Below are 27,581 nucleotides of genomic sequence, written 5' to 3'. Positions count from 1 at the left end.
GCCTAGTCTGTGATCAGAGCACACAGCACCACACCACACCACACCGCATGCAAAGACATGAGAAGATAGTGTGGCAAGGCAGCAAAACACAGGCTCTGGGGCCCGACAGTCAGGGAAGGGGCCACCTCTGCACTTACTTGCTCCACAACCTCGACAATTTACTTTTCCTCAAGTCTTCCCTTGCTTGTAGCAATGGTACTTACTTCATAGGGCTCTTCAGAGAACTGAAAGAAATAGTGCCTGTGAAATGTTTTGCAGAATGAAAAACCAAAGAACCATAGGAATAGATTGTATTTGAAAGTGAAAGTGAAGTTGCTCAGTTGTGTCCAACTCTGCGACCCCATGGACTGTATGTAGCCCACCAGGCTCCTCCATCCATGGAATTTTTCAGATTGTATTTACTTCTAACTAAAATGTGCCTGAGTTAAAAGAGGAGAAAGAAAAGCTCTCAGATTTCTGAACAAAAGTCCTGTCGGTCAGAGGTTGAATATTAGCATCTTGGTGAAGCTATTAAAAGTATGGAAACTTGTAAGGCAGAGATCCTGCCTCTCTTATTGATCACTCATCTCCAGGTCATATGCACTGCCTAGTCCATAGTATGGCTCAATAGATGATCTATGGATAGATGGGTGGATGGATGATGGACACGCCAAAACACAAAAGTGCTGTCCTTCGGTTACAAAGAGGACTGCCGCTGGAGAGCTGAACTCCTGTGCTCCTCTCTCAGTGAACAGCACCTGCCATCTATCATGCAACCTAAGTGTTTACTTAGGTGTCATTGACTATTCTTTCTCACTCACTTCTTACAACAAACCAGCCCTGTCAATTCCACCTCCTAAATTTTAGCTTGTGAATCCGTTTCCCTAGCCTGAGCTCCAACTGTCACTACCCTTGTTCAGGTCCTTCCCGGTTCTCTCCTGGGTTTCTACACCACCTACAAACCATCCTCCAGGCCTCAAGTCTGTACCCACCCCTTCCGATCGACTCTCCAGACTTGGAACAGAGTAATCTTTAAAAAGCACCAAAATCTGTCAGGTCACTACCACCAGCCCCTCACCACTACTCTCACTTGAGGATGGCCCACAACACAGTATAGACTTTAAGATGAAGCTCAAACACCTAAGCATTGCACCCCCCTTATCTGGCCAAGCTACCCCTCCTTGAATTCGAGATCCTCTCCAGCAGGACTGTGCTCTCTCTTACCCTGGGCCATTGCTTGGGCTTTTTCCTCTGCCTAGAATGTTCTTCCTCCACTTTCGTTACTCCCTTCCGCATCCTTCAGAACTCATCACTCACTTGGGATAAGGGGTGGCCTCACTAAGAATTGAATGTCCCTCCTCCTAGGTATTCCCAAGGCTCAGTACTTGGCACATGACTATTTCCATAGTCTGTTTCCTCGGCTGCCTTTCCCAGGTGTCTGGCTCATGGTGTTCTGTGTTTTGTCCTCCCTTGCACCTAAGTACACCCTATCTAGTCCTGGCGCACTGAATATTTCTTGAGTTGATAAATACTTTGTCTCACACCAAATGTGTACTTTCTCAGAAGTATATTTGCAAACATGACGTCTTTGGAGAATCACGTGACCAGTCAAGATAATTAACCAAGGATTAGGGTGTTGTCTGACTCTGGAAAAAAAAACTATTAGATTAGACATGGAGGGAACATATATTTTAAGCCAAAAGTCAAGACACATGATCTGACTAGTATGATCACATGTTTTTCTGTCCCAGAAAAATTTGGATATATAATGTCTACAAAAGTCTATATAGTCAAAGCTATGGTAGTCATGTGGAGAAGGCAATGGCACCCCACTCCAGTACTCTTGCCTAGAAAATCCCATGGACGGAGGAGCCTGGTGGGCTGCAGTCCATGGGGTCGCTACGAGTTGGACACGACCGAAGCGACTTAGCAGCAGCAGCAGCATGGTAGTCATGAACAGATGTGAGAATTGGGCCATAAAGAAGTCTGAGCACTGAAGAATTGATGCTTTTGAATTGTAGTACTGGAGAAGACTCTTGAGAGTCCCTCTGGACTGCAAGGAGATCAAATTAGTCAATCCTAAAGGAAATCAACCCTGAATGTTCGCTGGAAGGACTAATGCTGAAGCTCCAACACTTTGGCCACCTGATGCAAAGAGCCAATTCATTGGAAATGACGCTGATGCTGGGAAAGATTGAGGGCAGGAGGAGAGGGGGGCGACAGAGGATGAGATGGTTGGATGGTATGACCGACTCAATAGACATGAGTTTAAGCAAGCTCCAGGAGATGGTGAAGGACAGGGAAGCCTGGCGTGTTGCACTCCATGGGGTCGTAAAGAGTTGGACACAACTTAGTGACTAAACAACAACGACAATGTCTACGGCTGCCCAACCTGATCTGTCATTTAACCTTATTATGGTATCCAAACATGCCAAGATGTTGAAATAATAACTGATAAGTAAGTAGCTAACATTATCGGTGAGATTATTATGCAGCAAGCATTATGAGAAGTGCTTTGCAGTCATCCCATTTAATCCTTTCCACTACCCTTTTAAGCAGATCTTTTTATTACCTCCATTTTACAGATCAGGAAACTGAGGCTTAGGGTTCACAGTCAGCAATGGACATCTAACCAGCAACAGAAGAGTTGTCTGTTTGATCTTCTCAGTCATTCTGCAATACTGACCTAACCATGACCTCTTAACCTTATTAGATCATCAGAAGCACCACTTCTGGGTAAAAATAGCTTGCAGCTTCCGGAAATTTTTATTAAAACTCTAAATCTCCTGGCAATAACTTTCAAAAGTCATGATTCAGACCAGCAGTGATATTTGAAAATGGAATCATAATGCGGGTCTCCTGGCTACAGAGATGCTCTCGCTGCTTGTGAGGCATCCTCAACCTTGGCATTTATGACAATCTGTGCTTTTCCTGTTACTGGGTCTTTTGCCGTCATTGTCTGTTGAAAGGCACTGACCCTCATTCTGTCTTCCCTGAGGAATCCTCTCTTTCAGGGCTAATCGGTCTGTCTGCTTCCTTGGTTGTCACTTCACTGGGATCTAGAGTAATGCTTCAGAAAATCCTGACAGATGACCACCTGAATGCTGATCACCTGGGCACTCATAAAATGCATATTCCTGGGCCCTGTAGCACATAGGCCACATAGAATCTCTACAAATTAGATCCCAGGAACTAGCATTTTAATCACATTCACAAGTGATTCTTATGAAATATTAGTATGTTTCAGAGCCACAAAAGTAGTCCCCAGATCCTCATGGCTCCAAGTGTGATTGCTGGACCAGTACTAGCAGCATGTTAGAAAACGAGGAATTCTTATGCCCAAATCCTGAATGACTGAATCCGAATTTGCATTCTAATGAAATCCCTGGGTAACTTGTATTCACATTTCTGTGCATACAGAGAACTGATCAGAGCAGTGTTTCCTCTGCACATCTTGGCAGGCATAGAAAACAAAAGCAATTGTTTGGTGTTTATCTCATACAGAAAGAACCCCAGCTGTGGCATCAGGGGCTCAGCTTGCCCCAGACCCCAACCTGGCCACCCAAAAGCTGAGGAGACTGGTATCTCAAGCACACCTGTGCCTAGTACACTGGCTGCGAAGGTCTACTTAAAGAACACCCGACCCTTCTAAGTTTCTTCATAAGCATAACTCCATAAATATTGCTTATTCCCTTCATCGTTTACACTTCTTTTCCTGCTTACCAAGAGTCAGAAAGGCTGCTTCCCAACTAGATCTTAGAAATCTTCATGCAGTGGGAGAACACAGACTCGTCTTTAAGCTGTAGGTGGACTCTTTGAGAAACGTAGAGAGAAAAGTTGTGTCTCTTATTCGAAAGCATCATCTGCTATGGCCTAAGAAACACTAGGAAGAAACCCTTCTTTCCTTTGAAGAATGCTCCTTTCTCTTAGTCCACAGCTCTGAGGATGGAGGATCAGCAACACACAAGGCGGCATCCTCTCTCCTGAAGATTGTGCCAAGAAGATTGTGATTCTGTTTAATCCTTCCTCAGCAAAATCTGCCAGTTTATAAACTGGACAGGTGTCCCTTCTCTTAGCCAGCCCCTGAGAATAGGATGACAGTTGGGACGGGAGGAATGGAATACCTTCAGAAACACTTCCTGGTGAGACCATCTGATCAAAATGACCAAGTGTCAGGACACAACCATCTGACTTTGCAGAGCTCCCAGCTACATGGGAACACCATTGTTTCCGGCCGCCCCCTCCCCCATCAGGAAAATGTTAAACATCTTTAAAGCTCAAAATAGTGAGCTCTTACTTTGAAGCAAATAGGACAAGGCCTACCCCTCAGTGAAGGATTGTCATAGCCTAAGCAAATACAATTGAGAAAGAAGTGGGGGAAACTGTTGCTACAAAAACAACTCACTTTTTTTTTTTTCCTCTCTCCTCCTTGCCTGCAAATTTGTGTCTAATTCTCTCCACTATGCCTCTCCCCATCAGAGCGTAGACAAAGTAGCACATATTTTAGCTGGTTTGATGTGGGGCTATCCCTCCTCTGTCCTGAGGCTATACCTCCGTCCAGTCTCAACTGGCTAACTGATCGTCCTCCCTTTGTACCCCAACTATTGAAGCTCCTCTGCATTCGTAGTAGAAAGGACACTGACCAGAGCGTGCTGTCAAGTGCCACCTGGTTGACTTTCATGGAACTCCTCCCTTGATCCAGATCCAGAGGCAAGCAGACGTTTCTCTGGCTCTGACCAGGAAGATCAGAGAGCCATTGGCTGTTCACCCAGAGTAACCATGATGGCGAAGAAACAAATAGGTTTTTCTTTAAGTTGGTAGCAAGAACAGTTGGTTAAAAAATCTTCCTTCCCTGATCATCCGATTAAGAAGTGCTGAAAACATAAAATTGGCGACAGCTGAGGGCTTGAGTGTCCCAGCCCCAGTAGCATAGCTGTTGTACACAGCCATTTCAAACACAGAACACTGAGCCATCTTTCTGACTCCTGGTCCAGGATGAAGAACAAGCTGTGGTACTTTGAATTTGGCACCTCGGAGACCTTCGCGGCCACCTGCAAGAAACTCCACGACCACATAGAGTTGGAGGTGAGTTCCCAAAGCTTGCTGGACCTTGGTTCTGCTCCTGGACTGTCACATACCCTCAGAACATGCCCCCTAGGTTCATGGTGGTCCCAAGTGTAATCCTTCATACCTCCATCCTGTTCCCAACATGTCCACAGCCTCACTCCCAGTAGGCTCTAATCACGGGGGCTGCCTTTCTCGGCCTGACCAGGGAATTCTGGGGTCTGAGACCTACAGGCCCAGGGGACTCAGGGCTGCAGTCCTTTCCTGCCCTCAGCCCTCTCCCCACCATCACCTTTCAACTTCTTCTTTTTCAAGAAATGAAGACAGGTGCTACCCATTCAGGGAAAGAAGCTGCTATGGGGATAGAGGCAATATCATAAGCCTGGTAAAAGTCTGTGAACTGAAGACCACAGGGCTTAGAGGCCTGCGGTTGAGGCCAGAGGTGACCAGACATCATCAGCTCACCTGCCTCGACTTTCAAGGAGCCAACTCAGGCACTCAGGGCCAGCTTCCCAAGTGTGCAACCTGCACAGTCACTCAGAAGGTTCCTCGTTTAATGCTCTTCTGTGACTGTCTTAAAATTCTTGATAATTTTTTTTTTTTTTCTTTTAGCAAAGGGCCCTGTATTTGCATTTTGAACCCTCAAATTACATAGCTGATCCAGTTGCTGCACTAGCATTTTAACTCTCCCGGTACTTGCAGCAGCCTGCCTCAGACACAGCCTGTGGGCTTCACTTACCGGTTGATAAGCTGCCCACTTCTCATTCCCCACCCTGCTTCTGCTGGGCTGCTCTCCTGAGGTCTTCTCACTTCTAAGAAAAGATCGCCCTGCAAGCCCAAACTTCTATGCACACCAGCTGTCTCTGCTCTGCGGGACCACAGGCCCTTGGGGCCCCTTGCCCATAGTTCTCAGTTACCGACCCCCGTACCCCTTCCCATGGAATTCAGGCCAATGGTCTTGTTTTCACTTGAGAAAAACAAGTGAAAGGCAGGCAGAGTTGGGCTGGGGTGGGCTCTTGCCGGGCCACGGGCTTTGTCCCTGAGCTCGCAGTAGCGGTCAAGTGGGGCCCGGGCATCCCTTGGAGGAGGAGCATTTGGCCTGAAGCAGTGTGGGAAAGCCCCACCACTCCCTGCGGAAGGGAGCCTGCGCTCACAGGGAGTTTTCACAAACAAAACACAAAGCCAGAGATTCTGTGCTTCTCTTTGACTCATCTGCCTGCCTCTCCCCAGCGGTTGCTGGGTTACCAACCCCAGGATGGGAGGAGCCAACCCAGCTAATCCCCTGAACTTCTACCCAGCTCAGAGGGCAGAGAGGCCCAGGAATGGGGGGCACGTGTCCCCAGGTGGTACCACCTCCACCTGGGAAACGCTGAGAAGCCTGCCTTCCGCTATGGACACGTAAATCCACAGCCAGGAGCTCTACAGCAACGGGGGAGGGGGCTGGACTGGGCTGGAAACTGGACGTGGCTGGAGCTCTGTGTGCATTTTTCCTGTTGGCACGATCATCTGGGGTGTCTTTAAATATACCCCAAGTGAGGGACAGCCCTGGCCTAACCACTGCCAGCTGCAGACACACAGCGACTGCTTGTTCTCCCTGCAGCTGGCCTTGAAACTGTGCCCAGAATAGAGCAGCTCAGCTCCCCTGCCTCGGCGGGCCCCGCCCTCCCAGCTCCCAGCTCCCAGCTTCCAGCCCACAGCATCATGGGCCCCTCTGAGTCCAGTGCACCGAGGCTCATCCTCAACCGCAGAGAGGGCTGGTGGCCTCTGGGGGGGGCGGAGGAGTTCGCACTGTGGGTTGTTGGGGGCTTTCAGCAGCACTTCTTGTTTTCCTTAGCTCCCCATCGTGAGTCTTTTTAGTATTTATTCCTGAGGCCAAGGATGGGGAGCGGGGGTGCATCTGACAGGCAGCTTCTGTTCTGACAGCCCGAAGGATTGTGGCAGGCATCCTTTTGTATCCAGGGAGCGGAGGGGAGATGGTCCTGGGTCTTATGATACAGAGGAGACCAGAGAGACAGGGGGAGGCATGTGAGTAACAGATGTTAGGAGGCTGTGGGGCAGCCCAGGTAGATGTGAGTGCATCAGGGGCCTCGGGAAGAACCATAACAGAAGGTATGTTAAGTGACCTTCTCCATGTGGCGGCTGCACATGACAGCCCAGGCCCAGGAGGACCAGCACGTTCATCAGTTCAAGGTCAGTGAGCCTGAGAATAAGCCCACACAGGTATTTATACTATGTGTCACCATTTCCAAAGCCCCACCACAGCCTTTATTGCAGAGTCACACAACAATCAGCAAGCTAAGTAGGCCCCGTATTCTTATCCCCGCGTCATGGAAAGCCAGCTAAGGCACAGAGGGTTAGAAAGATAAACAGAAGGGAGAGAGAAGTAACAAGCGGAGAGGAGAAAATCACAGACTCTGCCTACTGTAGCATGTCCTCATTTGATACCATCACCCAGCAAAGCAAGTATGATCACATTTTTTTAAATAAGGAAACTGAGGCTCAGACACACTAACTAACTTGACCAAGGTTTCATTGCTGGAAACGTGTAAGAATCTAGGCCTTCCTAGACCTCCTGGGAAGTTTAGCTTGGAACCCAATAAACAGATTGACCTAACAAGTGCTAGGAGCTTGGTGAATTTTTCAGCATGATACACTGTTTCTTCCTCCTTTACTGAATGTAGGACTGCTTGGTTCTTTCTCAGCTGCGGCAGATGGGCAGGGCTGCTGGGAAATGCTTTAGGAGAACAGAGGGCACAGTCCTACTACTTGCTCATTTGAGGAAGGAGAGGGTTCAGGCTGGACAGGAGGAGTCAGGGAGAAAAACCGCCTTAAAGTTTACCAAAGGTCTTCCCATGCAGCATCTCATTTTGATCCACAGAGCATGCAGGGAAGACACAACTATCCTTACTTTCTGGGTGAGGAAACAGAGGCTGAGAGTTTCAGCAACTTTTGAAAGGGCACAAAGGTTAGCGGTTCAGGAGAACAGATTAGAAAGTCTATTTCATTCTGTGTCTATGTGTCACCTTGGTAACACTTGGATGGTGAAACTTAAAGCTAAAATGAGTTTTATGCAAGAAGTTCTGCCCTGAAAGTCTCTCACAGGGAATACAGCCTGTTTTTCAGAGGCTTGTAGCTTATTGGAAACTAGGAGAATTTGGTCCCTTCTCTGAAATAAAGTTTACAGCCCAGTTGACAGAACAAACATGAGCTGGTTAATATGATACTCACTTAACCAGTGCTAAGAAAACTTGATCCTGGGACCTTGAGGATCCACGTGAGCAATCACCCTGGACACTGTTTTGGGGTCAGAGACTAAGGCCAGAGAGAAGATGATCACAGATCTACTGGTCACCTGCAGACGCTTGGTCAAGGCTAGGGTAAGGGGGGAGGGGGTGGGGTTGCTCCATGAAAAGGGCTTGGCCTAGACAGGCATCAGCCCTCTTCATGGAACTGTTGTCTGGGCTTCAGTGTTCTCATCTATAAAATGGGGGAAAAGGGTTAGTCTACTTCCCAAGGCTATTGATTAACGTTTTCAGGTTTGTTATTTTTTTTTTTAAGTAACTGGCAATGGTGCCAAGTGCCTCCCTGAATCCACAGAGCAGCCCCAAGTGGCAGGTGTCACATCCCCTTTCCAGAGATGTGGATAGAAACTGGAAAAAAACACAAGAAGAGCACCTGAGGTGCACAACTCTGAGTGGTCAGGTCAGACTTCAAATTCAGATTTGCCCAAAACCCAGGAGTTTCAGAGCAGTACTGGCACATCATTCTAGAGCAGAGATTCTCACCGGTATGAGGTATATTTGATCTTCTCTTCAGTCATACACTTTAATATTTTGGGTAACACCAAAAGCAAGTATGAGACTTTAACATTTATCAAGAAGAAAAGAAAAAAAACAAAAAAAATTTGCAGATGCATGCTCTAAATGCTTCCTCTGCGAGCACACAAAGCAAGCTGTGAGAGTGAGTACCCTTCCTGGGAAATGGGTGCTCTTAATTTGTTTGTTGTTGTTGTCCAGGCTTAAGTCATATTCGACTCTTTGTGACCCATGGACTATAGCCTGCCAGACTCCTCTGTCTGTGGGGGTTTTCCAGGCGAGAATACTGGAGTGGGTTGCCATTTCCTTCTCCGGGATCTTCCTGGACCAGGGATCAAACCCGCATATCCTGCATTGGCAGGCAGATTCTTTACCACTGAGACAATTGGGGTTGCCTCTAATTAAGAAGTCAGCCTGTCACCTACATAGTTGTCAGCCCTGGTGGAACAAAAGCAGTCTCTCAGGGTCTCCAAGTCTCTGACTTCCCTTCCCTTTCAAAGCCGTCCTTGATGTTTATTCTGATCTGATTGTACCTGAATAAAGGGGTGGGGGAGGGGAGGGAAGAACACAGTGAGTCACCTCCCCCACCCCAGGCCCAAAAGAGGCTTGCACAGGTTTTGAGTTAGTTATGGTTAGGTGGAGCAAACCAGGCAGCCATTGAGTTGAGCACTTATTTTACATGCTGTGAAAATTTTACTGGTTAAAAATAAGAACTTCCAAAATTCCTTGATATCATATCGACTTTCAAACAATGTTCACAAGGGAAGGCTAGCCAGCTTCCCTAATATGAACCTCTGCCTGGGGAAAAGTGAGTCCAAATGTGGAGGCTGCTTAAAAAAAATCTGTTACCCAGTGTATTTGGGGAATCTCTGCACATCAATTCTCCCCTTTTAATTGAGGATTTTTTTTTAATACAACAAAATTTTGAGAACAGTGTATCAGATATTCCCATTTCTCCCTCACTTAGAATTGATATTTGTCACTATTTTGTTTTATTCCTTTCAAGTATCTTTTTAACCAAAGAAATAAAAATTTATGGGTGGAACTGAGTTCCCCACAACCCTTTTGTGCTCTGCAGCTTGCCTTTTTCACTCACCATTAGTTCTCAAGATCTCTCCGTGGTGATATTGCTGGAGCTAGTTCATCACTTTTACCTACTCTGTACCGTGGGGCTCCAGGAATACCCCCACCCTGTGATGGGAGTAGGAGCAGAAATGGGAACCCTCAGACCCTCTCGGGCGACATGAGTGGTGAACCACTTTGGAGAGCAGTCTGACAACAAATGCTGAACTAGAAATTATCTTTTAGGACGAATGACCCAGCAGGTTCTTCACATCCTAGACCCGGAGAGTTTCCTGCACACGAGTTCATGGGGTGATGAGCACAGAGATGCAGTGCAGTACTTTATTATTACAACAAAATGGAACCAACCCCAGAGACCATATTATTCTAGCACTTCAAAGAGATAGAGTGAAAGTACTAAAGGCCACTGAATTATATATTTTAAAAAGGCTAATTTTGTGTCAGGTGAATTTCATCTTAATTTTTTTTAACATGAAGCCATATCATGAGATGGGCCCTGTCTATGAGAATCCTAAACTCTAAACCTAACCTTTAGCATAGCTATGTGTATGTAAAGAAGCAGAATAAATAATGAATCAGATTACTTTAAGATTGAGCAGATATCTTTACCTACTCCAATCCAGCCAGGTGTCATTTTTTCAGAAGAGAGAAATCAAGGACTTTACAGGTTGAGTTGGTTGGCCAACTTCACCCAGCCAGTAAGAGGCAGAAAAGAGCCCATGGCTGCCTTGATATCCACCGGCAATGTTACACACGCCTAAATTAGAGGATAGACCTTCAAGCACCTTTTCTGGCATCATCTATATATACCTTCTCAGCTTGGGCAAGTGGAGCCTTCCAGAGCTTGGAGTAATGAAGTGGGAACTAGTCAAAAGCTCAGCACATCAACCCAGCCACAGTGATGGGGAGATTTCATCAAGGGAGATGAAATTAAAACATATTCATGGGGAAGGGAAAGATTCATGGAGAAGAGTGTCATGGAAGATTTTGAGATCTCAGAAAACAAAAGGTGGCAACCTGATCATGCACCAAACCTTCAAGTCAGAGGCTGGAATGGACACAGACAACCCAACCCATTTGTGGAGTACATTCTCCTCTTCCATCAAGTCCAGGGGTTCCATCTTTCCAGGAACATCCTCACTGTGAGACCACCCGAGGCCGCTCTTGCCACTTCAGATTTCTTCTTCCCTATCCTTCAGTTCTCGCTGCTCCAGGTATCCGAGCCTCAGTTTCTGCCTGATCCCTCTTACTACAGGTGCTAAATTCTTTTGATTAGAAAAGTAATCCAAATCTATGCAACCCTGTGGACTTTAACCTGCCAGGCTCCTCTGTCCATGGAATTCTCTAGGCAAGGATACTGGAATGGGTTGCCATTTCCTTCTCCAGGGAGCTTACTTCCTGACCCAGGGATCAAACCTGGGTCTCCTGCATTGCAGGCAGATTCTTTACTGTCTGAGTCACCAGGGAAGCCCCAAATCCATGGTAGAACATGTTAAACCATAGAGAGGTGAAAAGGAAAAGTAACCCACAATCTCAGCAATCAGGGATCAGTGCTGTTCTAATGTTGGCCTTGTTTCAATCCTGTAATAATGTCAGCCCTTGTATCTTTAAGAGCAGGCCTCTGGAGGACCTCTTTGACTCTTTGATTGCCTTAATCTTTATCCATTTTTAAACACAGCTCCATCCTTTCTATCTCTCTTCCTCTTTCAGCCATGCACTGACTACAAGTTTCCCTCACAGATCCTCAAAATCTTTCAGCCTACTAAGAAGAAATCGGCAATTTTCTCTTTAAAAATCCCATTGCTTGCTTACAGTTTGACACATAAGTTTTTCTCTTAAATGACCCTCTTTTTTATTCCCTACACATGCATACCCCGTGTTTCACTTCAAGCCTCCATTCATCCATGTGCTTTTATTTTCTTATTCTTCCCATTTCCTTTGTTCTTTGTGAATTGCTTTGATTTTCTTTGTCTTCAGATTCCTGGCTTCATACACTTTGTGTCTCCCAAGTACTTTGGAATAACTTTTAGGGGTGAATTCTCATGCCTACAATTTCACAAAGCAGATGGTGGGGGAGGGGTATATGTAGCACAGTGGGTAGACGAGGCCCGAGGGAGTCTCAGGGGACCGAGCTTGGGGTCCCATGCATGACTCAGCATGTTGGGCTAGAAGGACCTCCACTCAGGTTCCTGAGAGATCTTGAGGCTAACCTCTGCCCCCAGAGAGCTTAACTTTTCTACCCACCAAGGTCCCCTAGTGAAAGAATAACTTTCCCCAAGCTATGTCTACAAACAAATGCATCTTTTAAATAATGACAACCTGTGAGGCCTTGTCAGTGGGAAATGTATTATTTCTCTTAGACTTTTTAGAACACTGAAAAGAACTCATGATCTTCATCTCCACACTCAGCACATGCAGGGAGCTTGGATGAAAAGCATTCAATCTTTTCCAGCTTCTACCACTGGGTTATGAAACAGATTATTACATACACATATGTCTCCTTGGCTTTAGTGGACTAGTCTTTGGTTATCTGTCTTAGTGAGGTCATAAACATGCTGATCCTAGTATTCTACAGAAGAGGAATTAAGAAAAGAGAAGAAATGACTCAGGAAGGATATATAATCTAACAAAGGACCAGTTAAATACTGTGTACACATACACATTACATGTCAAGTCCATTGGAATCAACAAATTAATAGCAGCAGCCACTTACTAAGCACTCACCTTGCAACAAGCTCTGTATCTTGGCACTCTCCTACACTGACTTGTTTCATCCTCATAACAGCTCTGCATGATGTGCATTATGTACACAAGGAAACTAAGTCTCCTTAAGATAAGTACTCCAAGATCAGATGAGTTCCAAGCCCATGTGCCCCAAGCACAGCACTCCCTGTAGGATCTACTTCTGCTTTCCCCCTCAAGGATGTATCAGCTGAGTTAGTGGTCTGGCTCCCCTTCAGGACTTGGCCTGTCTATTAGGCAGTCAGCTATCTGAGGCAAAGACTCGTCTTATTTACCTTGTATCCCCAATACCTGAAATGAAATCATTGCTCTCTAGTTATTGATTGCACAATTTGAACCAAAGTGTGAAAAAAAAAAAATCCCATAATGAATGTGAACACTAACAGAAATTACTACTTGACCAGACTCAAGTGATACCTTTGTGTTTACCAAAGTAAAACAGACCCACCTTGTTCCATCTATAAGACAGAATGGACTTGCAGCCTGGCACTCAGGCCTTCTTCTAACCGTCGGGTGAGTGGGAAGACCTCCCACGCCCATCTCTGAGCTGTTGCTGGGACCTTTGAAAGTAACCGAGGGTCTGGGACAACTGTGAACCCAGAACAGGAAATGCCAGAGTTCTCCCACCTCTTTCCCACCAAGGAGAGTGAAGACAGTGAGTGGGCAGAGCCCATATGGCAGCAAGGGTGCAGGGCAGCTAGGGGGTCAGAGGAAGTGACTCCAAAAGGCAGAAGAAGGTGTCTCCACCCTGAGCCCACTCTGGTGGCCCAGAAGTCTACCTGCCCCTGAGCCTTGCCGGTCCCTATGGCCATCAACCCTGCTCTGTCTGCAGGTGAGTCTGACCCTTCAGGAAGCCCCATCCGCCCAACTTGGTCTGAGCGCCCCAGACAGACCGCAGACCTATTAAACTGCATCCAGAGCAAGAATACCTCAACACACTAGGTTGTTTTTTTCTTTTCTTTAACTTGGGGAAGATGGCGCAGTGGATAGGAAATGGCTTTGCCCTCTATCCAAACCTGAGGCAACCCACCACTGTGAGCTCTGAGAAACAGCAGTTTTGTTTTGGAAACTGGCACTCAGGGCAGGCTTGCTCCTGGAAATGAATGTGCTTCTCCCCTCAGCTGCAGTGTTCTACTTCCAGCCTCCCTGCCAACACCCCCTCCCAGCTGCCCCTCTCAAAGGCACCATTGTGCCTGCCTGGCACAGCAACAGAGGAGGGCTGAAGAGGAAGCAAACATTTTCTGCCCATGGGATGTTCTTAAGCAGGTTGTGTGTACATGGCTTCAATGCTGCATTCCTGGAGCCCACACAGACCCGCCAAAACACCATCGTCCCCGTCACAGATGGCAGGCACTTTCCAGTCTAACTAGCCGGCCACCGCTCCCTGTCAGAGAAGGCAGGGCAGGCAGCTAGATGGACACAGGCAGCGAGAGGGGGACCACGATGCCACTTTTTCAGCACAGCATTGTAGCCTGCCAAAGCGAGGCTGAGCAGAGACTGAATCTCTGAACTGGAAAGGGATTTGGTCCCATGTACCACTCAACAAAAAGATTCATTCTGGCACATTCTGATAAGTACACATCTAGCCTTTCCCTGAATACTCCAAGGAAAGGAAGCTTACTACTTTGCCAGAAACCTGTCCATTGCTGGAAATCTCTTTCAGAAAGTTTTCTTCCCAGTGTTGAACGAGGATGTATGTACCTTTCATTGCCGTATCCTTCCCTTGTCAGCCCTCAGCACAGTTCTTGGAACAAAATAGGTGCACAATAAGTGTTTGTGAGATGACTGAATTCCCCATCCTTTGGGCCTGTTCCACCCTCACATGACTGCCCTTCATAGGGGTGCAATCTATCTTCCATGTCCTCTCCTATTGAGCTAGATATCCCCAGTTCCTTTTATGGCTCGATGTATAGATCCTTGCCTATCCTGACCTGCCTTCTCTTAATAGAGTCCACTTTTTCCAGTCTCCTTAAAATGAAGAATCACATCTCTTATATTTTGTATATCCTTATATCCCAAAAGTAGTCTCATAGGTGACAAAACGTGAAATTCACAGGCCTCAGGTACATGCTCCATAAGCTAGACTATCTTTTTGATCTCGTTATTTGCATCTTCCGCAGGAAACCTGTAGGGTCATGAAGCCCACCACAAACCTGATTAAAATGGGAAATGTCACTGAGTGAGTGTCTCCTCATCTGTTAAAAAAAAAAAAAAAGATACAAATACCAACCTTGCAGGGCTCTAAGGATTAGACATAAAATATATGAAGTGCCTGGTTCATAAGAGTTACTCAATAAATGATTATCTATTAATATTATCACATAACATGTATATATTAGTATCTAACTGCCCACAACAGACAATAGGTTCTAAAATGAATAAAATAAAGAAATAAAAATAAAATAAAACAGTTCCTCTGATTGCAGGGGAAGCCACTGCAGCTACACGCCAGGCCACATTTTTGTCATGTAGACATTACTGGACTGTCTTTCTAGTAATGCTGTCAGCACTCATCAACACCCCTCAGTTTCTTTCCTTTTCTTCCCTCAGGATCCACATCAGATTATGGACACTAAAAACATTCTCTCTAGTTCTTCTCTAGGGGAAAAAGACAGCATTGTTGCCCTGACTGCTTTCCTTTCACTCTCAATAAATTTCTCTGTTCTGGCCATAGGCCCTACAGATATGCAGATATCTACTGCCTTCTCAGTGGTGTGCTGAGGCCAGCTTGCCTACTGGCACATCTCTTCTTAGCTCTGCCTTTAGGGATGTCATGTTGGTAGCTTCAAACTGGCCACTGTGGGAGAATTTACACCATGGAACACCACAATCACAGCTTTTTTTTAATCCTGGAGATCCTGTTAAACATTTAGCAGCATACCACTGCCTCTAGCACTGACCTGCTAGAGGTCCCTTGAGGACCCATTTCCACTCCTTCCCCAGGGTCTAGCATTGAGTAAGTAGGGCCCCATCATTCTTGTCTTCTGTCTCTTAACGTCACTCTCACATACATCGTGCCCCACGTGTCCTATTCTTACTACTAGCTGTTAGATATAGATTTCCCTTAGCTGTGATCAGAGGACCACTTCTTGAAGTCTTGGATTAACCTTCCAGATTTCTCCCTAATATGGATAAATCCACTTTCATTGGTCAATATATTCATCCCGGGAAGTTGTAGAAACTCATCGGGAAAGAAAGACCCTTTGCCAGGTTTCTTTAACACCTTGGTTTTCATTTGGGGATCTCTCCACAAATGAATTCTTCCAGTTTAAAAAAGTTATATTGGACTTCAGAAATGGGTAATACATGCCAGAACTATGGAGAACACAGAGCAATGTAGCATATGGTCCCTCCCCTTTGGGAGCTTAAAATCTTCTGGGGACAGGTACATATGCATGATGCATGGCAGAATATATATTCAATATACAACAGAAAAAGCAAGGAAAATTCAGAGAAGGGGAAGATCAATTTCTATCTAGAGCAGTTTCCTCTATAGGAATGGCCTCATAGTGGAGTTAGTTTTTGAGCTGAAAGGGTAGGATTTTAACAGGCATAAAAGAGCTGCATGGCAGTTCAGACAGGGAGTATAACAGAAAAAGCAAGCAGGCCCAACTCTGTGACCTACATATGTGGCCCTAGTTAAGCCCTAGCTCTTGCAAGAGACAGCTGTGTGATCTAGGAAAGTTACCTACCAACTCTAGAGCCAATTGTTCTCATCATGGTGATAAGATATTAACAAACTGAATGTTCCATCTGGCTTTACCATTCTAAGATTCTGTGCTTTGGCCCTCTTTCAGCTGCTAAAATTCCTCTTTACAAAGTCACTCCTGACCCTTTAGTTGCCAGACTAGATGACCAAAGGTCTGATTCCAGGTCTGCTCCCTCTTGATTAGCTATGTGACATTGGACCGCTCCTTTTACCTCCTTAACCTCCATTTTTCTCATCTATAAAATGAGGTAATTAGACTGAATGATCTTTCAAGACACTTCAGATCTTTGATTCCATGAGAACACAGATGCAGAGACAAGAGATAGAGATCCTTTTATGGCATTTGTAGAGACTTGGATGAATAGTATAGAAAAGGTGCTAGGGTGTCCTCAAGGATATCCTACCACTAAGGGACTGTGATAATGGGTCCAGACAAGGATCGTCATCCACTGACTGTGCTGTGCCAAGTCGCTTCAGTCGTGTCCGACTCTGCCACCCTATAGACTATAGCCCGCCAGGCTCCTCTGTCCATAGGATTCTCCAAGCAAGAGTACTGGAGTGGGTTGCCGTGCCCTCCTCTACCCACTGATCAAGAACACTATAACAAAGGATTCAGGCTGACAACACCTGAACCCACTAACCAACACGAACATCACCAAAAAAATGAGACAAGCAAATTATATGCCTGTTGATGAGATGCAATAGGAAATACACTGATAGAGTAGTCTTGCTAAAACGTCCATCCTGAATTTGATCAGCTCTGCAGATAGGCTGGAATATGTTTAAAAGATACCTCAGAGGTGCAATAAGCAAAATCCAAAATCTGGAAAGGCTACACAGCCTTCTGTCTCAAAGTGTGGTCCACCACACCCAGCATCATTATCCCCAGGCGGCATGTAGAAATGCAGTCTCAGACCTCCAGAATCAAAATCTGCATTTAAATCATGCTGAAGTGATTTGTATGCACGTTCAAGTTTGAGAAGCACTGCTCTATGGGACAAATGACCCATTTCCCCCAATAAATATTACAAGGCAAGGGAAAAAAAAGAACAAGGAATTTGTAGATCAGAAGAAACCTGAAAGACGTATCAGCTGAGTTCAACCTGTAGACCTTTCAGACAAACCAGTTATTTTTTTAAATGAGACTCTTGAGGAAATTTGAACAATTACTGGATATTTATCAATATTAAAGAATTATTGTTAAATTTTAAAAGTGACCAGAGAATTGGGGTAATTCCTTTTTAAGAGTCTTATCATTTAAAGATACATAAAGAATCTTCCTGCAATGCAGGATACCCGGGTTCAATTCCTGGGTCAGGAAGATCCCTTGGAGAAGGGAATAGCAACCCACTCCAGTATTCTTACCCGGAGAATTCCATGGACAGAGGAGCCTGACAGGCCACAGTCCATGGGGTCTCAAAGAGTTATGACTGAGCAGTTTACTTTTAGAAGTATTTGTAGATGAAATGATAGAATATCAGAGATTTGCTATAAAATAATAGTTCAACGTGGCGGTGGGGAAAATGAACTGAGTTTGAGTTCAAACAAGATCAGCCATGAGTTGCTAACTGCTGAAGCTGAGATTTGGGATTCATGGGATTTATTATTTTATTGTCCTGTATATTTGAAAATATCCCTAATAAAAATTTGTTTGTTTTCTTTAAAGTCCAAGAAGGAGTTATCAAAGATGAGAGAGTCCATCAAGAGGAGGCAGTGGCAGGGAACTCAAGATAGAAAATGTCAAGCAAAAAAAAAAGAAAATGTCAGGCAGAAAGGGGACACATGCCCCCAGAGCCATGGGGGGTGGGGGTTGTTCCACCTTATAATCCGCCTGGAAGAGGTCATTCCAGACAGCAGACACTGCCAGATAACAGGGAGTCTGAAACCAAACAATCTGAGTTCTGAACTGGAGAAAATCAGTGCAATCGGTGGCACCTTGAATCGAGGTTAGAAGACGAGAGAATTTCCTAGGTGCTAAAAACTGAAACAGGTCATCAAATAAATTATGGGATCTCCTTCTCTAAGGACCTTCAAAAATAGGATCCACAAGGCTAAAATGGAGGCGGCCTCACTCCGCATCCGCCGCCTTTTTCAGGTCACCGAGGCCGCCAGGCACCCGAGGCGCGGAAAAGCCCACAGCCTGGGCAGGGAAGCACCACTGCCCTCTCTCACGTCCTCGGCTCTGTCCGTCTCAGGCAGCACGGCGAACTTGGCAGGTCCTAGCTCTGCCCATAATTATGAGGATTTTAGGAATCGCAGAGATGGGTGGAAGGGGATGGGGGGATGGGATTGAATAGGACTACCCACTGACTCTCCACCGTCCCTCGGCTCAGAAACTAGAACTTGAGATTGTCTTCCCCAGGGGTCACGAAGGTTGAACTCGCGGACAGCTGCGGGCCGGCACAGTGGGGCCTGGAGCAGGCGGGTGCAGGCGGCTCCGGGCCCGCGCTCCGTTAGATTCCTGAACGTCTTCCAGGCGGCCAGGAGCCGGGCTGGGCCGGGATGCACCCACCCACCCACCCCACGCGCCGGCAGCGCCGCTGCCTCAGACCAGAGTCCGGCACTTCACCGCCCTCGCCGGCTGGGAGCACGGCTCCGGGCGTGTGCGTGCGTGCTGCTGGGGGGCTGAGGACAAGAACTGTCTCTGTTTCAACCCATACCCGGCTATAACTACCTGGGTTTCACTGCACGCAGCCTCGAGGCGAGCCTGCCAGCCCAGAGCTAGGTTAGGGATGGCCAGTGGTGCGCGCAGGGACCGCCGCCCTCCTTGCACTCTCCCCAGGAGATCCCTCTCCCCTCCCCCGTGGGAGCAGGGGGAGGGGGCCCCATGACGTCATGGAACTGCTGGAGGATTTAGCTCAGGAACCCGCCGGGGGCCGTGTTCCATTTAAGCCTCCAGTGTACTTCTCTCCACGGCTCCATGTTTCCAAATCCAGCACGGCAGCTTTCCACCTTTCCCGAGCCCTAAGCAGCCCTGGGGTTCTGAAAGAAATCAGTGCGTGGTGTCTAGGCCAAGAAGCGTGGAGAATGGGCATGCAGGTATGGTCTGGCAAGGCTCCCACAAGGCCTCAGATAGTGGGAGAATGATTTCAGGCTGAAAAATGCCTCATAGTACAGGTATTATTATTATTATTAACAGTAATAACAGTGCAGACAATTATGGAATGCTACTGCCTTCCAGAGACCAATCAAACCCTTTAAGTAGATGCGATTTCCCTACCCCCACCCTATCCTACAGATGACAGATTAAAGCTGGAAGAGTTAAGGAACCAACAAGGATCCAGGATCCTACAGCTGGCAAGTGACAGAGCCAAGATTTAAAACCATATCTCTGTCTCCAAGCTCAGGCATGCTCCTTCCAAGACAAGGCACTGCCTCTCAGTTTCCAAATAGGTGCATTCCGAAGGTGGGGGCATCTATAGCCAGCAGTCCCCAAGCTCCCCCCACCTCCTCCACTCTTCCCAGTCCACCTATGACTCAGTGAGATAGTGGGGGAGGGGACATCCTATCATAAAGCAAAGTAAGGACTGTTTGCTCTTCCAGAGAGGTTAACGGCTTACCAAGTTAATAACTAACGCTCTGAGCTTGTTACGACTAGAGGTGGAGGGGATAGGGCACTTAAAACGGCAGTAGGGAAGAATTGTGGAATACTATGTGCCAACGACTGGGCTGTGCAACTAGTTTACTTAAAAAAAAAAAAAACAAAGCTGGCACAGAGGCAAGATATAATACTGATACCAACACTGGCTTTCTGGGCATTGCTGTTAGTACTCTATAAGACAGAGTAGTGGTGGGAGATTTCAGTTATTCAAACAGCTGGAAGTTTAATTTTGTGAGAAGTCTAGCATCAGCAAAAGTCCCGCGTTGCTGCACTGACTTTCATCTCCAAAGTAGAATCTGGCATCTGACTTGCCTAGGTTTGCAACTGAGCTCTGCCAGCCTGTAGAGTGGAAGTTGTGTAGCCTTACACCAGCACCCTAACCTCTCTGAGACTCTGTCACTTGGAGGTAGCAATAGTACCTCCCTCACAGTGTTCATGTCCCAAGAGAGTGTAAGGGCAGGACCAGTACCCTGCCCAAGGAAGCTCTCATGAGAGAGCTGCTAATATTGTTATTATTACCTCTAGAGGGGAGGAGGGATTTTGGCCAACATTGAATAAATTGAGCTCATGCAGAAGTAACTACAACCAAAAGAAAGAGTGACTGAGTGGTCTAGGAGGTGATAAGGGTGTAAGAATTCAGTGCTGGGCACCAGGTTCAACAAAGATAATTTCAGAGGATTTGGTGAAAAGTCTGACCCAGTGGGATTCTAGCCCAAATCCCTAAATAAGAATATGTGTTATTTAGGACAAAAGGATGAAAGACCTCGCAAAGTAAATTTCTTAACAGTTCATTAATTCTTTCAGTAAGGAAACGGCAAAAAGTTTTTTATTAAAAAAAAAAAAAGAATCACCAGGACAGCAACAAGGAGGTCTGGGTTGAGGCCATGCTTTTGGAGGATTGTACACATACTCATAGGGTCTTCCCTGGTGGCTCAGCGGTAAAGAATCTGCCTGCTATGCAGGAGACGCGAGTTTGATCTCTGGGTGGAAAAGATCCCCTGGAGAAGGGAATGGCAGTCCATTCCAGTATTCTTGCCTGGGAAATCCCATGGACAGAAGAGCCTGCCAGGCTACAGTCCATGTGGTCACAAAAGTAGGACATTACTTAGTGACTAAACCACCACCATCAAACATACTCACAGATAAGGTGTGAGTATGCACCCAAGTATGAATACACAAAGGCAACTCAGACCTGTGATCCTGGCTTTGGGAAAGCTGAAGACCAAGCAGAATCTTAGACAGTGTTTGAAGCAAAAGAGAACATGGAAAATGTACCTCGTTAGGATTTTGCCATTCCAAGAGAGCTTTTTTATCTTTTCAGAGGGAGAGAGAGTAGCTTTAACAAAAAAAATAGAAGAATAGATGATAAAGGTGGGTATCAGAGCCCAAGATTGATCAATAGAGAACTAATTGACCTTGGAAAACATACACAATCAAAGTTGCTGGACAAACCTATATAGATGTCGTTTGGTAACCATTTTGACAAATCTACAAAGCCGAGTAGGTTCCAGCCAATGAGAGGCAAACAGACAAATGTCCCAGTTTTTTAAAAATTAGGGATACATTCTGGAAGGCACATACTGAAAAACTTTATCCCAACCCCTGGGAAAATTCTAGAATCAAGTATTAACCAAGTATTTGCCCTTACAGAAGTTAATGGCTTTATATGAGTTCTCTTATTCCTTTTCTGATAGAGGTCATAAGGTGGTCATTTAGGAAATGTTATTTGATCTCAGCACAATGTTTTATGTTTCAGTGGAAAGAGCACAAATTTGAGGTCTGCAGACTAGACTAGCTCCACAATTGTGAGTTGGGTGACCTTAACCTCTCTGGCCTCATTGATGAAAGATAGGACATGTTCTCTTAGGTCCCTGTCATCTCTAAGTTCCATGATTCCACACTGTAATGAAAAGTGGGCTAGGTGACAGTCACAGAGGATGCATCCCTAATAAGGCAGCCATACCCAAGGACCGTTTAATGTACAATATCTGGTGTTTTAAACTGACCAAGGAAAGGGCTCGTTCCCTGTTTTGCTCATTATATACATGTATTAAAGACAGTCTCCAAGTGATAGGAGAGCCATGGCATACAGTCATAGAATGAAGATTTAATATAAACTAGATGGACTGGAGGAGGCTTGGGCTGAAAGCCAGAGGAAATAAGTGTAAAACCCTATGTCTAAGTTATTTAAAAATACCTAGATGAGTTCAGGATGAAGAAGAGCAGGCTGAGAAGTAAATGATGGAATAAGGATCTGAGTGCCTAAGATGACCTCCCATTCAAGGTGAAGAGATTCAGCCGTCATCTAGCTGCTCACAAAAGAGCTAATGCAACTTTGATCATACTTGACAATAAGGATAATGATCACGGAGGACATATTGAGCCCGTACATGGGCTCCCCACGTTCTCATTTCTGGGGCATGATAGTATTGGGGGATTCCAGCCCCAGGAAGTGCTGATGCCTTTGCCACCTGTGCCATCAGATCCTGCCATTGGTGGTATTTTCAGTGCCAGGACCTTATAGAGTAGGAGAGTAACAAACCATAGTGTGTGTAGATCAAGGCAAGTCCGCAGGAGGGGCCAGAGGGTTGAGAGCACTCACCCAGAGGAGGCACAACGAGTTGGTGGTGTGAGAGGGAGGAGAGAGAAAGGAGTGGGTAAGACTGAGGCTCCGACTGCCTGGCATCAATCTTTGTACTTATATTTGTAAGTTGTGTGACTTGGGCAAGTTACTTAACCACCTCTGTGTCTTGGTTTCCCCAAATGTAAAGTGAGGGTAATCTTAGTAACTAATTTTATAAGATTATTATGAAGGTAATAACTGAGATGTGTATAAAAGCTTACTAGTCAATGGCAACGTTTTAGTACATATGCACAGTGATGAAGTGTACATATCATCATGTACCTGGTGGGCGCTCCCATGGAGGAGGAAGGAGGCTTATTCTGATTTCAGAAGGGAGAAAAGGACCAATGGGTGGAAGCAGGAAGGAACAGAAGCATGTTCAACATTAAAGGACCTGTCAAATAATCAGAACTCCCTAATAAAGAAAGGAATTCCCAGTCACCACAGAAGCCTACTCTATTCCATTTTGTAGCTGGGGAAACAAGTCATGGGGATGATAAGATACCATAAATTAGGAGCTGCAAAGAAATCAGGATGCCCAGATGAATGGCAACAAGCCCTACCTTTGCATTCCTCCTCTTTTGAGAAATCTCTGTAGGTTTGGATTTGTAGGTAACCTCAAAGAGAGATTTTTGTTGCATGCTTCTAATTTTTTTCCTGCCTCATAATAAGCAAGATAAAGAGGGCTTTGTAGTCCAGTTCCCCAACTTTGAATCCCTGCTCTGTTATTTATCAACTGTGTGATCTTGGACAACTTAGCTTACCTCTCTGGGTAGTGTTTTCTTCTGTAAATGAAGTAAACTACCTCCAGTTCTGAGGAACAAGGATCAGAGCTAATGTATTTCTTGCTGTGTTGCTGAGCATTATGCCAAGGTAAGCTGACTTCTATTAGATACCTGAGACAGACAGATTCAAGCCTTCTGGCCTTTTGTACCTGGCGGGATGCGGGTGGTAGAGACTGGATAAAGAAACTCTGCTACATCAGCAAGCACATATGCCAAAATTGCACTTAGGATAGAGATACAGGAGACAGAAAAAGTCTGAAAGCCGGCCAAATCTTAAAGTCTTCTACTTCTCACAAGAGGGATTAAATAAGAAGGGGTAAAATGAAACTTTCCTGTCATTTGTTGAGAATCTGCTGTGTTCGAATCTGGACTCCATGTTCCACCATATCTTCACAGTGGTGCAGGAGGGACAGGATTGATGATAATGAAGTTGGACTGGAGCACAGTTTGCAGTTGTCTTCCGAACCAGCCCTCCTAGATCTATAGATCAGTGGTCCCCAACATTTTTGGTACCAAGGACCGGTTTCGTGGAAGCCAGTTTTTCCACAGAGGGAGGAGTGGCTTCAGGATGATTCAAGCACATTACATTCATTGGGCACTTTATTTCTGTTATTATTACATCAGCTCCACCTCAGATCATTAGGCATTAGATCCTAGAGGTTGGGGACCCCTGCTAGAGATAGTTCCTGAAGCTTTGTACTGTACCCCCAGAGCTGACAAGGAATCACCTCCCTCATCTCACTGCAGTGGATAAAGCATTAGACCTGAGCAACTTTAGCCAAGGTTCAGCTTCTGACAGAGACTGGCCAGTGGCTAAGGGCCTGTCACATTCTTGATGAGAGCCCCCACCACACTCACCGCACCTTGAGTTGGGATACAATGAGGACACTAACAGATGACCTTTTTTCTCTGTCCCCCAGTGTGATGGGGTTGGGGTGGACCTGAGCAGCATCTTCCTCGAAGGCATTGCTATTCTCAACATTCCCAGCATGTATGGTGGCACCAATCTCTGGGGAGAAACCAAGAAGAACCGGGCTGTGATCCGGGAAAGCAGGAAGGTCGTCACTGACCCCAAGGAACTGAAATTCTGTGTCCAAGGTAAGCCAGGCATGAGAAAAATCGTGCTAGGTCAGTGCCCCAGTGGGAGCCATATTCAGGTGGGTCTGTCAGCAAACTGTATTTAGGATCTACAGCAGGCTCTAGAAGGTTCTGCAGCCTTACAAGAACCCAGAGATACACTGACTCATCCCTCATGCGTCATCATTTATAATCTAATTGAGAAGAGAAAATGTACAGTAAGGGATCCCTAGATGGCAGTCAGTAATCAAACGTTGGGTTTGAAACTCCATGAGGTTAGGAGTCAAATGCTACTTGTGTCAGGGTTACCAGTCCTTCAGTAACTAAATCAGTAGTCAATTCTCAACCTTGATCTTGCTTCATCTGTCAGCAGCATTTGACCCTAACTGATCACTTCTTCCAACTCCACACCTTCCTAGTTTCCCTCCTTCCCAATGGTTACTTCTTGTTAGTCTCTTACTGATTCCTCATCTTCTCTCTAACCTCTTGATGCTGGAGGGTCCCTAGGCAGGGTGCTCAACCCTCTCCTCTCTTCTGTCTGCTCTCACTCCCTTGATGACCTCATTGAGTAGTGAGACTTTATTTAAATACCACGTGAATGCGAGTGACTCAGCAAGTCCAAAACTGAACTCCAGTGTCCCTCCCCCAAACCTTTTCCACCCACAGCCTTCTCCATCTCAGTTGACGATAACTCCAACCTGCCCATTGCTTAAGCCAAAACACTTGGCAGCATCCTCGATTCCCTTTTATCTCACATTTCATATCCAACCCATCAGAAAATCTGTTAGCTCTACTTTTTAAAAACATCTAAGATTCACCCACTTCTCACCACTGCATTCCTACCACCTTGGTCTGAGCCACCATCCTCTGTCCCCTGGATTCCTGTACATCCTCCCAGCTGAATTCCCTGCTTGTACCCCCACCCTCTACAGTCTGTTCTCACCACCGCATCAGAATGCCCAATGGGCAAGTATGTCTGACTGTGCCACTCTTCTCAAAATTCTGCAGTGGCTAAGATTAAAAGCTAAAGGTCTTCACGTGGCCTAGAGGACCCTAAATGGTTTGGCCTCTCATTAGGTCTAGACATCTTCTTTTATTTCCCCTCACTCCCTCTGCCTCTGCCACCCTGGCACCTCTAACATGACAGGTTGCTTCCAGGAGCCAACTCTTCTTTCTGCCTGCAACAACTTGGTAGTGTGCCTTAGAGGCCATCAGGTAGGCCATCCTACCCACCAGGATACAGAACACAGGTCTCTGAGAACGCCCTTAAAATTACTTTCAGCCCTATGCCTTACCAGCCATTTCCACCAACGAACCGAATGGGACTCAAAGTTCCTGGCATCTCTGACTCCTCTGTGGATTGGACAAACAGGCCTTGCTCATCCCCAGGGATCCCCAGTGGACTCGGTGACCTGGGTCTGGGGGAGAAGCCATATGTGAGGAGGGCTGTGGCAAAGAACCCCCAATGAGGAGGCAGGAGAATGGATTCAGATCCAAGTGCTGGCATTCACCTACTTCTTGGCACCTCGGGTTTCTTTGCTATAAACCCCACATCTGATGTAGTTTTGATAACTGAATGGATGGGACTGACCATTGGTTTCTAAACCACACCTGTCTACAGAAAATGAAGTCCTGGGCCCCAGCCCAGATCTCCCTAATCAATCTCTGGGTTGGTTCCTGGGAATCTGGACCTCCCCAGACGATCTGATGGGCTGCCAGGTTTGAGAAACACTGACACAGACACGTGTCCAGGAATCAGAGTCTGGGTTCTTTGATGTCCGAGGCTGTTAGTCCTAAGACTGGATGCGATCCCACCAGTAGGAGGAAACAAAACTTGGCTGACCATCCAAGAAAGTGGTTACTGGCTTATTTCAGACCTACCTGTTAGACAATCAGATTGTCATATTCCAAGGTCATCAAGAGGCGTCACCATCACACCTGTCCTTTTTAAGAGAGAACTAGGGAATTTTTTTTTTTCTCTGCTGCCCTCTTAAGTCCCCTTTCCTTCACACAGTAAACTTTTCAATTTGTATAAATTATTAAACTGAGTAATGTGTTCCTCCTTCCTCCCTTGGCAGGGGAAGTTGTGGGTACTAGAGGGTGGGGGAAGCATTGGAGGTTGTAGAAAGTTCCTGCAAATTTTCCCATCCTGGTGCTTTCATCCCAGCCCCCACTCTGGCATCTTGGCAGAACAGAATCAGGGCAAGATCTCACCACCCATATCAGGCAGGGACTTGAGGTCACCCTTGCTGAGGGTGTGTTCTGGTTAGAACTCAAGGACAGCTGTCAGTTCCTTACATGTCTTACCATTTATCTTCCCCTTCTTCAAGCAAGAATAATGTCTGCTGATTGCTCATGACCGTCATGTACAGGAACTCTCTTCCTCAAATCCCCCTTTCTCACCCCAAGAATATGCTTTCAGAGCTAAAAATGAAGCTACTTCCTGTTCTTTAGATGAGGACATGAGCTGATCAGAGCAGAGGCTGAGGAGGGAGCCTTGGCTTCTTAGCTTTGCAGAGAACCAACCAACAATGAGCTCTCTTAAAGGGCCATAATCTCCTTTAAGAGGAGACGTTAATGAGGAAAAGCTAAAGAGGTGACCCATTTTAGTGGAAAAGCACTGGCCTGGTAGTCAAGAATTCTGGGTTCCTGTCCAGTCTCTGCCTCTCACTAGTGTGTGATGTTGGGCAAGTTCACTCACCTTCTTGGGTTTCAGTTTTCATTATCTGTAAAACAGGCAAATCTGACAGTTGTACAGGTTCCCATAGTGCACAGGTTCCTTACAGAGCTGCAGAATTATGGCATGGCCAGGTTTTGGTCTAATGGATTCCTTGAACAGAATTATATGGCAGGTTTCTTTTTTCAGTGTGTTTTGTCTCACACCTTACAGGCCAGTGGCTGAGAAGGTAGGGATCTCTCTCTGCACATTCATCATTTGTTGGGATTTGTTACTCTTTGGCAATTTTACTGGGCTTGAGGGTCAGGGAGGAGACAGAAGAAAATAGTGGGAGGGAAGGGGTTTATCATAGGAAGTGTCAAAGGAAATGACAACAGAAAGGTTACTGTCAAATCTCATCATGGGTCAGTCTTTCTTCTAGGAAAG

General features: G+C 46.0%; 1 protein-coding gene and 1 long non-coding RNA gene across 6 annotated transcripts in view; one reads left to right on the top strand and one right to left on the bottom strand.

Annotated features, from left to right (window-relative positions):
• DGKG (diacylglycerol kinase gamma) overlaps positions 1-27,581 on the top strand; it is a 211,746-nt gene that overhangs the window by 151,065 nt on the left and 33,100 nt on the right. For 4 of the 5 annotated variants that reach the window (XM_081571404.1, XM_081571402.1, XM_081571403.1 and 1 more), the window contains 2 exons: positions 4,974-5,064; positions 24,322-24,499. In XM_081571404.1, coding sequence (XP_081427530.1) covers positions 4,974-5,064; positions 24,322-24,499 — 269 coding nt within the window. The remainder of the gene's footprint in view (positions 1-4,973; positions 5,065-24,321; positions 24,500-27,581) is intronic. The other variant, XM_081571405.1, reaches the window with a different exon arrangement.
• LOC145538767 (uncharacterized) lies at positions 14,503-18,154 on the bottom strand. The gene is made up of 2 exons (XR_014077232.1): positions 17,744-18,154; positions 14,503-16,510 (listed from the first exon to the last, which is right to left on the bottom strand). It is a non-coding gene; the product is annotated as an uncharacterized LOC145538767 (long non-coding RNA).

Source organism: Giraffa tippelskirchi, chromosome 2 (genome assembly GCF_054371585.1).
Source record: "Giraffa tippelskirchi isolate mGirTip1 chromosome 2, T2T-mGirTip1v1.2.pri, whole genome shotgun sequence".
Taxonomy (NCBI): Eukaryota; Metazoa; Chordata; class Mammalia; order Artiodactyla; family Giraffidae; genus Giraffa; species Giraffa tippelskirchi.
The sequence above is the reverse complement of the archived record's forward strand: the minus strand, read 5'-3'. Positions and strand labels throughout refer to the sequence as shown.